The sequence below is a fragment of the Hemicordylus capensis genome, chromosome 15 (assembly GCF_027244095.1).
Source record: "Hemicordylus capensis ecotype Gifberg chromosome 15, rHemCap1.1.pri, whole genome shotgun sequence".
Lineage (NCBI taxonomy): Eukaryota > Metazoa > Chordata > Lepidosauria > Squamata > Cordylidae > Hemicordylus > Hemicordylus capensis.
In genome coordinates, this window is record NC_069671.1 from 16268704 (window position 1) to 16285048 (window position 16345).

General features: G+C 45.6%; 1 protein-coding gene across 2 annotated transcripts in view; it reads right to left on the bottom strand.

The window, feature by feature from the left end:
• Nucleotides 1-16179, bottom strand: part of PI4KA (phosphatidylinositol 4-kinase alpha) — a 65485-nt gene extending 49306 nt beyond the window's left edge. Inside the window, exons 1-17 of one of the 2 annotated variants that reach the window (XM_053279291.1) lie at nt 15790-16179; nt 11968-12084; nt 11378-11471; nt 10526-10614; nt 10259-10331; nt 9676-9935; nt 8774-8840; nt 7732-7880; nt 7368-7433; nt 6733-6829; nt 5298-5489; nt 5040-5140; nt 4021-4150; nt 3018-3147; nt 2281-2376; nt 1686-1869; nt 680-783 (exon numbers count right to left, since the gene is read on the bottom strand). In XM_053279291.1, coding sequence (XP_053135266.1) covers nt 680-783; nt 1686-1869; nt 2281-2376; nt 3018-3147; nt 4021-4150; nt 5040-5140; nt 5298-5489; nt 6733-6829; nt 7368-7433; nt 7732-7880; nt 8774-8840; nt 9676-9935; nt 10259-10331; nt 10526-10614; nt 11378-11471; nt 11968-12084; nt 15790-15957 — 2117 coding nt within the window. In that variant the 5' untranslated portion in view covers nt 15958-16179. Of the gene's footprint in view, nt 1-679; nt 784-1685; nt 1870-2280; nt 2377-3017; nt 3148-4020; nt 4151-5039; nt 5141-5297; nt 5490-6732; nt 6830-7367; nt 7434-7731; nt 7884-8773; nt 8841-9675; nt 9936-10258; nt 10332-10525; nt 10615-11377; nt 11472-11967; nt 12085-15789 lie in introns of both variants that reach the window. The other variant, XM_053279290.1, reaches the window with a different exon arrangement.
• Between the last annotated feature and the right edge of the window lie 166 nt (nt 16180-16345).

Consider the following 16345-nt stretch of genomic DNA (forward strand, 5'->3'; position numbering starts at 1 on the left):
ACGACAGGGAATATTTATGGAAACTGACCACAGGATTTCCGAGTCTGAAAAGGATTTAAAATTATTACTTAAAAATCATACTCAGGGTCCCAGCACTGATGTTCTGTTTTTGCGTCCGTTCTCCCACCTACAGTTAGCAAGACCAATCACTGCTTGCTATGGGGTGGGATGAGAGGGGAGGAAACTAACGGTGAAGGAACAAAACCAATTTTGCACTGGAAAAATGTTGTAGGGGGCAGAAAGGATCCAACAAGGAGGATCATGGGAACCTACAGGAACACAGAGAAGCCGACTTCAACTGAGTCAAACCATTGGTTCATCTAGCACAGGCCAGCTCAGTTTCGGCCCTCCTAAAGATGTTGGCTTACAACTCCCATAATCCCCAGCTAGAGAGGGATTACAGGAGTTGCAGGCGAACATTTGCAGAAGGGCGGACATTGCTTAGCTAAGGGGGCAAGTCACGCTTGCTCACACCAGACCAGCTCTCTTGCCTTCTAGCACTAGACTCTGACATATCCTAATACAGAAGTTGCGAAGATGAGGTTGTCTTTGCGTTTTATAAGTCAGTGCCAGTGTCTACACAGGAAAATGAAATGCAAACCCACAACGTTTCATGGTAAGACAGATGGCAAACCACATTTTTAAAGTCATGAATTCCTATGAGGCAGCATAAGATTACCTATATCCATGGTCCTTGTAGTCTTTCGTTGCAGAATACACAATTGAGCTTGCTTTGACACTGATCTGCTGAAACAGGTTCCACACTTCCTGGTAAATATATTGCTGAATGGAAGTAAAAAGTAAATTAGCACTGAGGTACAAACGCCTGAAAGAAAAATGGACCTCAATCAGTCCTACCAGGGAATCTAGAGAAACACTTCAGCAAAATACAATTGTTTTCGAGACCAAGCAACATGTGATTCTTTCTTTCATCAGCATAGAACAACAAAACGTGTTCTGAAGTTCTCAAAACCAGCATGAAGCAAACTGTAGAAAGGACAGGCCAGAAGCTGGAAACTTATCAACATGCTCTATTATTCTGACGCTTGATAAAATATTTCTGCTTGGGCTAGTAGCATTGCTATTTCAACAACATTAGCAGGGCTGTTATCTCATTCAAGAGTAGAAGTATGGACCCACAAAATGTTGTAATGTATACCCGGCATGCACGTGTTACCATACACGTGTTATGTATATGGTACAGGTTTTAGGCATCTTTCTCCCTCAGAAGCAGAAAGGGCTGAGACTGTCTATTCTTCCAGCTGTGAAGTGTCCTGCTCTGTTGGTTCAAGCTCCCCTGCCACCCCTTGCCAATGGGTTCCATTAGCTCCTCCTGCCTGGCTGTCTGTTGACTGCCCTGCAAGTCCACAAACATTCCACTCCATTGAGTTACATTGGGGCAGTCTTCAATTTTCATATTCATATTTTAATTCATAAATAAATAAGTAAACAAGCATTTCCAGCTCTTTTGGAACCAGATACGAGAAGATAGTTTAAAAGGCCATTTAGGCTTCTAAGTGCTAAACAGAAACACCCTCAGCTCCTTCATAGCCGAAGTCTACAGATGAGCTTGCAATGTTGTATACTGATGGATAAATGAACCCTTATCTTATCGAACAGTTTTGCAAGCCTTCTGCGTAGCTCGCGTCATACATTCAGGTTAACAGACGCCTATCCGCTCTTACGTTTCCAGTGATGACCAAACAGCCCAGCTGGTCAATGATGAGCACGTCGAGTGGGGACGGGGGCTGGCAGAACTTCTGCTGGAGGATCTGGAGGATCGGCTCCATCACTTTGGGGGTGTCTCGCAGGGCCACCGCGATGTGCCCCAACGCACGGATGGTGTGGTCAGGAATCAGATGGGCTTCCCTAACAACAAAAACCAGAAATGCTTGCGTAGCCACAAGGGTGTATTCCCTTCAGCTTCACCGCTGCCACCAAGGAGACTTCTACATTTTCTCTGGCTGTGTCTACCGAAACAGCCGTCCCAACCTTTGCTGCATTCAAAAACATGCCATCTTTCATTGAAATGGATAAATAGAAACTTTAAAAGGCAGCAAAGGGGAGGAGCAACATCCAAACCAGCCTTTATTGTCGAGGAGGAAATACGTGTCCCTAACACCCGCCTTCCCTCTAACAGGGCATCCCAGATGTGGTGGACTACAACTCCCAGCATCCCCAGCAACGATGGCCGCTGGCTGGGAATTCTGGGAGTTGTAGTCCACAACAGCTGGGATGCCCTGTTAGAGGGGACACAGCCCTGACACGCAGCCAACTTACTTGTCGCTCTCTTGGGAGATGTAGAGACGGTTCGACAGGCTGGCAAGGAAAGCTTCGACAATTACCGGGTCTATCGTCAGGCCGGCTTTCAAGCACCTGCACGGAATGGAGAACGGAAGCAGAAGGTCCAGATATAAAGGCAGCCGGGGCCGAACAGGATGTGATGAACCGGGGGGTGGTTGTGGCTGGGGATGATGGGAGTTGTAGTTCCACAACAGCTGAAGGGCCAGGTTGGCCCACCCCTGCTCTCTGCTTTTCGAGGATCTGGCCTCAGTAGAGATTGCCCTGATCCCAATTTAGGAGCACGCCGCTCCGGCGAGGTAGGCTGCCACCAGCTGAAGACGGATCTAAAGCCACTGACCAGGCTCAGACATGGCTTCAACTATCTAGAACTGGTAGAACCAAGCAGGGACAAGATCTCTCATTTTGTGACTGCGTTTATGTTGGTTTCGAGATAGCGCGTGAATAATTTATTTTTCCATTTATTTCCCCCAAAGAGCTCCGAGTGCATGGTTATGCTTATCCTCACAACAACCCTGTGAGGTAGGTTAGGCCAAGGGATACGAGACTGGCCCAGAATGTTGACCAGGGAGTTTCTTGGCTGAATGGGGAGAATGCAGAACTGGCAGCCGCCAACGAGGTTTGCAGAACAGGTACCTCCTCAGTCAAGAATCAAGAGCTCTTTTAAACGTGCTCAGAGGACAACCTCTGAGTCGTAGCTAACAGCCAACTCATACCTGCAGATGTTATCGATAGCAATGTCCCGAAGTTGCTCGTACATGGAGGACTGACTCTTTTTGCCCGACATAACGCTGACCGTGGACTCGGTGTGTTCGTTCGTTATGCTGATCTTGATGTCGGTCCCACCTAACAGAACAAAAGGGGCTTGGCTACACTCTTGGGACACAGGAAGCTGCCATCTACTGAGTCAGACCATTGGTCTATCCAGCTCAGTATTGTCTACACAGACTGGCAGCAGCTTCTCCAAGGATACAGACTGTGATTAGATTGGATTGTGAGCCCTTTGGGGACAGGGATCCATCTCATTTATTTGTTATTTCTCTATGTAAACCACTTTGGAAACCTTTGTTGAAAAGCGGTATATAAATATTTGTTGTTGCAGTTGCAGGCAAGAATCTCTCTCAGCCCTATCTTGGAGATGCTGCCGGGGGGGGAACATGGAACCTTCTGCATGCAACTGTGCAGGTGCTCTTCCCAGAGCGGCCCCATCCCCAAAGGGCGATATCTTGCAGTGCTCACACATAGTCTCCCATCTAAATGGAAACCAGAGCAGACTCCGCTTAGCCAAGGGGACCAGTCATGCTTGCCACCACAAGACCAGCTCTCCTCCCTTTAAGATGCATATGTAAGGAAGCCATAGCTGAGAGGGCTGTCACAAGCACTTTAGAGCTGCACGGAACAGATCTAACCGCTAAGGTTCTAAAGGCATCATCTCATACTGCGCAGGAGGAGGCAATGGCAAACCCTTCCTGTATTCTACCAAAGAAAACCACAGGGCTCTGTGGGCGCCAGGAGTCGACACCGACTCGATGGCGCACTTTACCTTTACCTTAAAATTACAGAGCTAATACAGGCTATATTGCATTTACCTAAAAGGAAGAGGATTCTGAATTTAAGACAACCCCCTGATTTCTAACATTAAAGAACCTGGGGGAAACCCTAATCTTCGACTCAGGTAGATACAGTAATTGGCAAGTCACATTATAGGCAACCTGGTACCTGTACTATATTGATTGTGGTACTTGTAAAGTTTCACCAGGACTGGAGATGGGATCACAAGGAAGTCTCTCAAAGATGGATTGACAGAATGAACCACCACAGGGAACCTTTCACACAGACGGCCCAGGCCCTAAGAGGAAAGATTGATATCAGCATACATCAGGAGGGCAACAACATAAGCCTATGACATCTCACAGACACTACACCTGATCTTAGCTAAAAAGGCCAAGAAGTGGTGAACTTGGGTGGTTGAGTGCTTATTGGTCTGGAAGCAGATCAGGATCATTCAAAAAGAAGATGGCCATTGCTACTTATTTAGGGGACTGCCTTGATATGCAGAATAATACACATTTGTATCTAAAAAAAGATCAACAACCACCCCAAACAATCCTGTGAGTTTCCAGGACTTTACAGAAACATGAGGGCACAGAACATGAATGTTTAAGACATGGAATATTAAAGCGTCAGTCAGTAATAGGGCAAGGGAGGAAAAAAGGGGACAAGGAAAGGAATATAAAAACAGCCCTGCTGGATCAGGCCCAAGGCCTATCTAGTCCAGCATCCTGTTTCGCACACAGTGGCCCACCAGATGCCTCTGGGAACACAGGAAGTTGCCTTCTACTGAATCAGACCATTAGTCCATTGAGCTCAGGATTGTCCACACCAGGGCTGCTCAATTTTGGCCCTCCTGCAGATGTTGGGCTACAACTCCCACAATCCCTGGCTGTTGGCCACTGTGACTGTGGATTATGGGAGTTGTAGTCCAAAAACGCTGGGGGGGCGGCCAAAACTGAGCAGGCCTTGTCTACACAGACTGGCATACCCTTCTAGGTTTCAGGCAGGAGTCTCTCTCAGCCCTACCTAGAAATGCTGCCCGGGATTGAACCTGGGACCTTCTGCACACAAAGCAGTTAAAACTTCGACACAGACAGGCATACTGTCTATGTGACTAGAAGAAATAAGAACTGTCGCATGTTTTTATGGCTACTGGAAAAGTCAACACGGACTTCTGAGCAGACCTGTAAGCAGCAGATCAGCAGAGGCAGGTGAGCGATGATCACTTTGCTGGAGGTCTTGGACTGCAGCTTTTCTGACAACTTGATGCACAGGTTCTCCGCCCCTGGTTTGCACAAGAACAAAAAGGGTAAAGAGGAGAAAGCCGATCGTGCTTTCTGGATTTCGGGGACTTTGCTTTCAAAAGATGCCGAGTCAGCCAGAAGCATACTTAAGCAGGAAGGAAGGGAACTATTTGGAGAGACGGGGCACGCAACGTTCACCTTGCTCATCTTTCACCGCCCACACCATGAGGTCCACGCAGGCCGCATTGGCCTGGCAACGCAGCTTCAAAGGAGTCAGCTCGTTGTGTGACCGTTCAACGTCGTGAAGGATTTTCTGAAGCTCCGACTGGCTGCTGTTGAACTGCTCCAGCACAAACTCGTGAATTTCCTTCACAAATGAGTTTGGGAGATCTGAAGTGGGGGGGACAAAACACTCCCAATGGTCATATCTGAACTAAGAGAGAAAGCAACAAAATCTGAAGAGTGGTTAAGTACATGGAATCTTTTTTTTTTTTTAAGGAGGAAATAATGGGCAAGCTGACTTCCTAAATTTTCTCCTCCTCCTCTAATAATTTAAGAATATTTCTCATTCCTCTCGTGCAACAGGCTTCACATGCAAGCACCCCAAAGATATTTGCACAGCAGGGGTTTGCAGAGCTTGCAGGCTAAGCAAGATGGAAAGGGGGGGGAATTAAGTGTGTGATGAGGATGGAGGAAAACAGAGTGAGAGGTACAGAAAATACAAGCTTTGAGAAAGGCTTTGAGGAAAAAGAGCATTTTAGAACAAGAGAGGGTGGGGTCACATGATCAACTAACTATGGTTCGTGAGGATAGGGAATGTGACCTTATAAGCCAGAGCATTCCCTCCTCTCTTTATCTTCTGAGCTCATGAACCATCCTCCAGGTTTCTTTCAACCATGGCTCCATGGTTCAAGTAAAGTTGAGGATCTGGCTTACAAACCAGGAAGTCCAACCAGTGTTTCAAAGTTGGTTTGACAACCTGCCCTGTATGCCGGGGTTAAACCGCGGTTCCTAGTTTCAAACAAGCTGCGGAACCATGATTTAATCAAACCAGGGGTTAAATGTTATGGCTCTGTGCTGGAGCAGAGAAAGCAAGCAAACATGTGGGCTAATAAGGCATAAGACTGCACCCCTGATCCTAACAAACCACTGCTAGCTGATACCATGAAAGAAAAAAAGAAAGTAAATAAAGTTCTCAAAGAAGAATTAAGGGACTGAACAAGAGCAAAATTAAAAAGCTGCAGGGAGTCAAATTTTGTAAGACTCAAAACAACTTGTGTTTTGAATGACACAAGTTTTTAAATGCTTGCGTCGGTTTTGTGTATTTGTTGGTGCTTTTTTGTTGTGTTTGTTTTAATATGTCTGTACATATTTTCTTCTCTTTTGTGAATCGCCCAAAGTACAATTTGTTATGGGGCAGCCATATAAATAAAGTCATTATCATTAAACAATCACAGACACAAATCAATCAGTATAGTTTTCTTAGTAGAGGACTCTACAGATGCCAAAATGTCCCTGGATCTCAGTTAGAGAACCTCTTATTACATGGCATGCCAACACCATACAAGACACACCATCAAGCATGAAGCTTGTACAAGTTTAACTGTATCATTTAGAAGATGTAACATCACACCTTTCATATAGTATAACGTGTCTCTCAGCATCTTGAACTGGGCAACATAGAGGGGATCACTGAACATTTTGTAGTACAGGTCTGCATGGGGATTCATCTACAAAGTATTTAAGAGAAAAAGATGTGTGATTATATCAGATAATTTAAAAAGGCAATATCCTATTTACACCTAGAAGCTTCTTTCTGTTCTCTGGCATAGCCACAAGTGTCACAAATCACAAACGTCACTCTCCTATGTCAACCAACATTAGCAAAATGCATTCTATATACAAACTGAGTATTATATATGTATCTATTCAGACTGCACATATTATTCTTTTTTCACAATTTCACACAATTAACAAATGTCATTAATTTTTAATACAGAAGAATGAAATGGGGCATAAGCTAAACGTCTTATCCATGCTATCAAGTTTAGAAGTTACTTTCACATTCTAGGCAATATAATTATTTTTAAAACCCAACTATTCCTTCCATATTTTTTGTAAACACTCCTTTTTGGACAACCTTCCATAAGCACTACCATCTAGAAAGAAATCCAGCAGCCGTGCCCAAACCCTCCAAGCCCACAGCAGCAAGAAGTATATTAAATTACTCTTTAAAGAGGAAAGACTTCTGATGAGACGTTCACATACCTCAATAACTTCAGCAATGACTGCGTCCAGGTTTTTGAGAACAGAATCGCCAACAATCTGTTTTACCTGAAATGCATGAACACAAAAAGATTGACATTTTATGGAAGTGATTCCCCCTCCTTACAAAAATAGAAATTGACACTGCAATCCTAAGCTGGGGAGTAAGCCACGCTGAACATGATATCCGACTACAATTTTGTACTAAAATTGTACCTTTTTTTTTTACGATCTGTAAGAAGTTATGTAATTAGGCATTATTAATTTAGTGAGGTATTTCATGATATTCACTATTTAGCCCCGAATTCCAAGGATTCATGAAAAACAAGGATTTTTACATGATTTCCAAAGAACGCTCGTGATGTACCATGTTCAGCAGCTGCCGGAGCATGTCGAGAGGAACGTTAAACTCCTTGTTGTGAATGCCATTGAAGAGAGGCGACACGGAGAAGCTGGAGCTGATTGTAGAGAAGTAATAATCAGGATCCACGGTGCTGCCATCAGGAAGGTAAGATCCTGCTTATGAAAAGAGAGAGAAAACATTGTGCAGTTATTCAGAAGGCTGATCACAATCCTGATGTGATCTACAGTTCATTAGAATCCAGCACAACTGGCACTTCAGATGCACAGCCCCATGGAAGCCAGGAGGACTCAGTAACTGAGTTGGTTTGGGGACTACAAAACCTTCCTTAAAGCAGGCGGAAAGACTGCAGTGTCAGCATCAGCATCCCATCCAACATTTTCATCACTCATTGTTATTAACTATACAGCAATTCCAAGGCTAATGGAATCGTGCATGTTGCCACTTTTTCAGACTAGCCATAAGCAAGTTTCCAAGTTCATTCATTCATACACATACACACACACACGTATAAAAAAAATCTTCAAGATGATATCAATATGAAGGGAAAGAGAACGTCTTCTACCAGGAGGCCATATTTTTGCAAAACCCTTAAATACTACAGCACTGTTCTTCACTGCATGGCCCATGGGTCACAGGTCTCTGGGGCACTCTTATGGGGAAAATAGGGGGCCAAGAACAGTCACCACAGAGATGACGCCTGCTGCAGTCACAGCAAAGTGGTTTAAACCAGGGCTTCTCAATGTTGAGTCCCCAGATGTTGTTGGACTTCAACTCCCATAATCCCCAACAGCCAAAGGCCACTGGGGCTGGGGATTCTGGGAGTTGAAGTCCAATAACATCTGGAGACCCAACGCTAAGAATCCCTGGTTTAAACAACAACCAACCCCTGTGGCACTGCTGCCTGTTCTCCACATTTTGCCAAGGTTCATCCTCCCCACAGCTGCCCCCATTCCAAGGTTTCAGGTACTCAGTTTTGCTTCCTGTCCTAATTTTGGCCCACACTTTTGATTTTGGCCAGAGCCGAATGCTATGTATAAACATCTACCTTCAAAGTACTGCGCACTAGATCCTCCAGGGGAACCGGGGAGAGGGACTCCACGTTCAGGGCTGACCTGAAAATGACACACACACAACGTACTGCTAAGTTTCATGAAAAACTAACATGCCAACGATGATTGAAGTTTCCAGAAAATCCAAGTAACATATACATAATAAAGCAACGTGACTGTGCAATCGCATAAGTTGTCATAATAAGGACCAATAAAAATAATCTGTATATTACAATAAAATATTGTAACGGCCATTTCCCCAATCACCATTTTGAGAATCTGTGACTGGGAAATTGTGACCGGTCTCGCCAACTGTAACCCAAGCATCCGTGGTTTGGCAAGATTTTTTTTTAGTTATTGGTGGGGCGGGGGTTCCTGCAATTTTGCGGGGTTCAGAGGTTCCATCCACTCACTCCTCTTGCTGGCCCTGCCAACCCCTCGTGATTTAAAGTGATTTTGAGTGGTTTGGGGGCATTCAAAAGTGCCTTTGAGCGATTGGGGGGGGGGTTTCCAAATTTTCCAGAGTTTCAATTTGCTCACTCCTCTTGCTTATTCTTGGTGATTTTAAGGGGTTCTGGGTGATTTTTAGCCATTTTTGTATTTTCTCTTTGATTTTTCAGTCTTTTTGCAACTGCAGTTCACCTTACCCCCTGATTCCCATTGATCGCCAACTGTGAATTTGCTAATGGTGAGGTTTTGCCAGAACGGAAGCCTCGCGATTGGATAGGGATGACTACATTGTTGAATCCAGACAATATTCTGCCTTCTTGCACCAAGAGCCCCTAAATTCAATGGCCAGTGTGGCAGGGGGTGATGGGAGTTGTAGTCCAATAACCTCTGGGGACCTGAGACTGAGAACCCACTCTCCAACTGTGTTCCAAGCACATGGAAAACAAACCTGAGAGATGCTGGAGACGCTGCTGGTCTTCCGCTTCAAAGAGCCTTCTTGGCAGACAGAGAGCAGCGAGTTTGGAAGGATCGACCGGAAGTCGTTGAAAGAGCGTCTGCGAATGCCGTCCAGCTCGTTGGGGGCGCGGAGGGAATGTGGAGGAACTTTAGGGAAGAGCTTCGACAGGAGAGACTCTTCGGAGTTGCTGTAGCGCCCAAATGCTCGCGAAACCCCAATCAGGCACGGCACAGCGTATCGGCACAAGTATTCTGGGGAACAGGAGTGGGGCGTTTCAGAAGCAGGCTTCTAGGAGGTGGAAAGTGCTTCCTAAAGGGAAACTGTGCAGTGCTTCCTAAAGGGAACGTGCAACGGCAGCTGGTATGACTGTTGCTACGTATTTACGATAAGACGGACACCAGCAAATGTTGATCGAACTTGGATTGTGCATTGGGAGGGTTCACACAACCCACCAAACCTCAGTAAGGAGCCCAGGAGATGCCAATGGCTCACACCCCCCTGTGTTGTCTGAACCCACCCAAGTCCAGTTCTGCAATTAAAAAACCAGCAGGAGCTGGAAAATCAGTTTTAATACCTTTATCCTGGATCTGTGGCGACTGGCACATTCCCAGCAAGACTTGCATCACTTGCAAAATTGCTTCCCAAACCTAAAATAATCCAGACAGACGTCGCCGGGTGAGTGAATTTCCCTTTTCAGTGTGAGATTTAACAAATGGAAGCTTCGCGTAACATTCAATGGAAACTTCAGTTTTGTGAACTATATAAATAAATCTACATGTGAAATATCAGCTATATCAGCATTTATCACACTGCACGTTTGAATCCTTTCCATGGATTTTACCTGCTCTCTCAGAGTGGCATCCCTATAGGCCACATCCGACAACAGGGTCACCAGGCAGAAGCTGAAGTTTTCAGCAATTGGAAGAAGGCCTATCATTGTCATAAAAAGACAAAACAGGGTGACTGAGAATCTGAACCAAATTCCAACAATTATGCATCACAAGACTAAACATCCTCCATACTCGATGGCACAGCCAACCAACACCAGACTATTAACAGCTAAGCCCATAGCAATCAAAAGAACATTTCACATTCTCGTTTTCTACTCCATAATTAAGAGATAGGTGTCTCTGAGACGTTCACCCAGCTATGCGAGTAGCTCCCGCACAGCTATAACGAGTCTTTAACCCAGTCACGCTGGCAAAAGCCGATAGTGTGGAGGTCTTTCCCTTGGAAAAAGCTCCCTCCCAAAGCTCTCTCCTTTGATTAGGATTTGATTTGATTTGATTGACTCCTTTGATTTGATTTGATTGATTTGATCTGGGACTCCCTGTTAGAGAGAAGACTGCTCAGGAACCCTACCACTTACGTCCATTATTTAATTACAGAAAGCTACCTAGGGGTGTAGTCACCTTAAGTGTGCAGAGGGGAAATGCTTGACTAACAGCCGGTTTGAATCCCCGTTGGTATGTTTCCCAGACTATGGGAAACACCTATATCGGGCAGCAATGATATAAGAAGATGCTGAAAGGCATCATCTCAGACTGAGTGGGAGATGGCAATGGGAAACACCTCTTGTATTCTACCAAAGACAACCACAGGGTTCTGTGAGCACCAGGATTCGAAATCGATTTGACGGCACACTTTACCTAGGTGTGTACACTCTTACCAAAAAAACCAAACACCAAATTACCTCTGCCTTTCCGTGAATTGCTCTCTTCTATCCACTGCACTTTGGAAAGGCCTCTCAGCAGTCGGAGAAGATAAGGAACCAGAGTATCTTTATGCTGGAAGGGAAATTAAAATTTATTTTTTTAAAGAAACACATCATAATGAGAATCTAGATACAACGTGAACATAGTTCTCCTAAAGATTAGCCCCACACAGATCAAGTAGCATACAAAGCTAGATTAGTCAATTAAATCTGTGGCTGAGCAAATTAAAGCATTCCAGTCTGTCTGGCATCTAAGGGAGAACACGGTAGTTTCGTAGAAGTGCCCAGGTGCCCCCTTTCACTGTTTTTTGCTCAGCCACAGCCAACTTTCTACTTTCACTTGGCTTTTAGATTATTTATGAGAGCAGTGAAGCATTTAGGTTTTTTGTCCGTTGCTTTTAGATTTTTAGTCACCTTGTAGTTTTAATTCATGTGCTGTATTTATTATTTCCCCCTCTTTTAAAAAAAAACTGTTAAACACACACACAAGGCAGCTTACAGCAGAGAAAGGTGGGATGAAAACCCTTAAAATAAATAAATAGCTGCTTTAAAGGAAGGGAGACACCTACTTGCAGGTCAGACTCAATTAGAAAAATCCCCAAAGCAAGCACAGCATCCCTGCGACGTTCATCTAGCTGGAAGATCCCATGGATGTCTACTGGACACATGCACAGTAGCTTCTGTACCTACAGAAAGAAAAAAGAGATAATATGAGGACATTTGTTGCAAAAATGAATGTAGGTGCTTCTAAATATCTGCCATCATCAATTGTAACGGTTCAAGTCCTTAAGTTTATATTAGTCTTATCACACTCTAGGGATAAGGAATCTACTTTCTTCAGTTCAATCTTGGTAACAGAAGACACACACCCCTCCAAAAAAAAAGTCCACACTAGGGATGTGCAAATTGATTTGAATTTGAATTGATTCAGCTCGAAACTGGGTGATTCAAGTGACTAAAGTTAAAATTGAATCGCCGCTTAAAAGAGCAATTTGATTCAAATTCGAACTGAGTTTTCAAAATCTGATTCAATTCTGATTTGAGACCCATTTGGCACCTTTCAAAAACCATTCAGCCGCCCTGATTGTTTAAAAAAGGTGCCAAAACAGGGTTGAATAGATTCGAATTTAAATCAGATTTCCGGACCAGATTCTAATTTGATTCAAATCCGAAATGAATTTTCAGAATTTGAGTCAAATTCAAAATAAATTGAAAAATTCATTTCATGCACTTCTCTACTCCACTCTTTGCTCAATATGGACGCATTACATGCTAATACACTAAAACTGAAAATGTTTAGGAGAAATGAACAGGGCGGGGAGAGAATCATGAACTCCTGGGGAAGAAAACAAAGACTTAAGTGGAAATTATTTTGGTTCAACTTAACATTTGTTTCTGCCTCCATCGTGGACAGCAGCTTTATCTATTTTAGGCTGCAAGCAGCTGTTTATTTTTACACTGGGTTTTATAAAATCATCAGCCCTGGGCCCTCATGACAAGGCAAACGACAGAGCCAAATACAAAACAATGAAGAAGAAAAAGAAACCAAAATCTCTTCTCTGATAGTGAACAGCTTTCCAAATGCAAAGACGCTCTGCTCCTTCAATGCAATTCACAGATTTACTGTAGCATCAGTTAGCCTGTAACTGACAAAATGGGCTCTAGCCACAAGAGCGTCACATCTCAAAAAATGTATTCACCTTTAAAGGTACGAGACGGCTCTTTTGCAAGAATGACACAGTTCAGTCATGAGTTATTAAACTACCCAATTCCCTTGTCAGATAGGGAATTTCCTTAATCACACACGGATGCTGCCACGGCTGGGACCATACTTTCTTCATCCATAGTGTCGCTAAAACACACCGGGCTTCCCAAGAAGGCGTGCCATATCACGTAATTCTTTATGATTAAATACTAGCTTAACCGGCCAGATTGAACTATCAGTGTCCTTTTATGCTCCCTAATGTTTAAAATAAGTTGTGCGTATAGATGTCACAACATTTATGAGGATGGGGCCATAGCTCACTGAGAGAGAGCATCTGCTTTGACCGCAGAAGGTCCCAGGTTCAATCCCTGGCAGCATCTCCAGGTAGGGCTGGGAGAGACTCCTGCCTGAAAAGCTGCTGTTGACAACACTGAGCTAGATGGGCCAATGGTCTGACTCAGTAGAAGGCAGCTTAAGAATGTAAGAAGCGCCTTCCTGGATCAGGCCCAAGGCCTATCTAGTCTAGCACTGTTTCCCTCAGTAGCCCAAGATGCCCTGGAAAGTCAAGCAACCACAGGTTGAAGGCATCTCCTCTTACTGTTGCTATCCTGCAACTAGTATTTGGAGGCATTCTCCCTCTGAACAAACATGGAGGTAGCCTATAGCCATCAGAACTAGTAGCCACTGGCAGACCTGTCCTCCATGAATTGGCCAAAGCCCTTCTTAAAACCATCCAAACTGGTGGCCATCACCACGTCCCATAGCAGAGAACACCACAGATTAATGATGTGCTTCCTGTGTTCATATGTATATCACAAAAACCAAGTACAAAAAGCCAGAATATATATCCTAAAATGTGAGCCATGAAACGATAGCCAAATGTCTCTGAAACCATTATAAACTCCATCTACGTAGTTGCTTACCGTTAGGGAATTAGGTTCAGGGACCAACAAGCAAATTATATTGCAGATTCTAAAAGAAATGTCAGCCTGTTACATAAGAGAGCTGATTGTGTCCACCTTGATCAGTCAATAGCCCTTTTAAAACCCGAGCCCCCAAGAGGCTGCAACTGCAAATTTCTCCAGTTGTGTTAATACTAGATTAGGGGGGGAAAGTCCTTCCACAAATGTGTGTGTGTTCCTAATATACAAGTAACAATTAGCCAAGATTATACTAATGCTTAGAGTACCCCACAAAGGACCACTGGTCTAATTCCAGTAAGCTTGCCCTTATATAACAGAAAACTAGTCTGCACACAATACAGTTCAGTACATTGTTTAGTTGTGTTGTATTAGTGGTGGTGGGGGAGGCTAAAATGTGTTAAAAAATCACCCACTTTCCCATTTCTTTGGTGGGTTGCCACCATGCCCTAGCACCCAACCCACATTGGTGACCCCAGAGGCTACCCATGGGGAACAATGGGGTATTTTGAGTTTCCCCATTGTTCCCTATGGTTGAAACACTCGAAACGTTTTGAGGGCTTGTTCCGTCGGAGTGGCGGCTTCATTAAAACATCACCCATCATCAGCCTTAGGCTGGAGAAATAAACCTATTGCTTAACAGACAATAGAAACTGAACCTCTCTGCAAACTGTGTATCTTTACTCATGATACAACCACCACCACCACCAATAACAACAGGAATTTCATTAAGGCGTCACCGATCAGCAGTCTTAGGCTGGAGGACTAAGCCTATTGCTAAACATGAAACAACTGAACGTTGCTTTGCTGGGTAAACAGTGTCTTTACTCATGATACCTCATCATCATCATCATCAACAAAAATAACAGCTTATTATTTTTCTCCTGGCACCAACTCTGCAGGGCAGAGCAGCCTTCATCTCTTGGAGTGCTGAACAGGAATATAGGAAACGGAATATAGGAAACTGCCATATAGTCAGGCCACTGGTTGGTCTAGCTCAGTATTGCCTACACAGATTGGCAGCGGCTTCTCCAAGGTTGCAGGCAGGAGTCTCTCTCAGCCCTGTCTTGGAGATGCTGCCAGGGAGGGAACTTGGTGCCTTCTGCATGCAGACAGACAGATGCTCGTCTCAGAGCAGCCCCATCCCCTCAGGGGAATATCTTCTAGTGCTCACACATAGTTTCCCATCCAAATGCAAACCAGGGCGGTCCTTGCTTAACAAAGAGAACCATTCATGCTGGCTACTGCAAGACCAGCAAGGAGTCCCTGTTGCACTGATAGGAACCTAGGAAGCTGCCTTCTACTGAGTCAGACCCTTGGCCCATCGAGTTCAGTATGGCCTACCCAGGCTGGCAGCAGCTTCTCCAAGGTTGCAGGCAGGAGCTTCTCCCAGCCCTCTCTTGGAGATGCTGCCAGGGAGGGAATTTGGAACCTTCTGCATGCCCCCACCCCTTAAAGGGAAGGTCTTGCACATGCAGTCTCCCCTCCAAATGCAGACCAGGGCGGTCCCTGCTTAGCAAAGAGGGGGAGAGGGGCTTCAGCCCTTGGCACACCCGCCTCACCCCGCCCCAAATCAGCTGCCATCCAGTGTTCCCTGGAAGAGGGATTGCCTCCCAGACCTTGTGGACTACGACTCCCGCCATCCCCGGCCCAAGGCCACAGCAGCGGGGGCTTCTGGGAGTTGTAGTCCGCAGCCTCTGGGAGAGAACCCCTCTCCCCCCACCCGCCCAGCGCCAGCCTGCCGCCGTCCCGCCCGGCTGCGGCACCTTCTCGAGCGGCGCGGGTCTCTGCACGGCCAGCGAGCGGGCGAGCGACAGCACCGTGTTGAAGTAGAAGCCCCGCGACGAGCCCGGGCTGCTGGGCTTCTCCGCCCGCGCCGCGGTCACTGCCGCGGCGGTGGCGGCCGCCGCCGTCGCCACGGCCAGGGCCGACATCTTGCCCAACCTTCCTCCCGGCGGCCGCGCTCTCGCGTCGCTCCTCTCGCGGGAGCTGCCGCCGGGCTTGAGGGCGTTGGCGGCGGCGGCGGCACCGGGGTGATGGTGCCGCTCTAGGCCTCTGCGTCTCTATGCCACCTCCTTTCCGCTAGTATTTTCGTGTCGACATTTCTCTGTATGATAATTCCTTCGGCATCCTAGCTGGGTTGTGGGCATTGAAGAAGAAAGCGGCTTCACTTAGCCCTACTGAGCGTGCTCGGCTGTATAGGAGCATGCGCAGAGGTGCTACAGTTACCACAAGGAAAACCAAGCACCGGAAGTGCCGCTACGTCGACGTGTCCTTTTTCTCCTTCTCTGTGGTTTCTCGCCAAACATGGCGGCGCCCGTT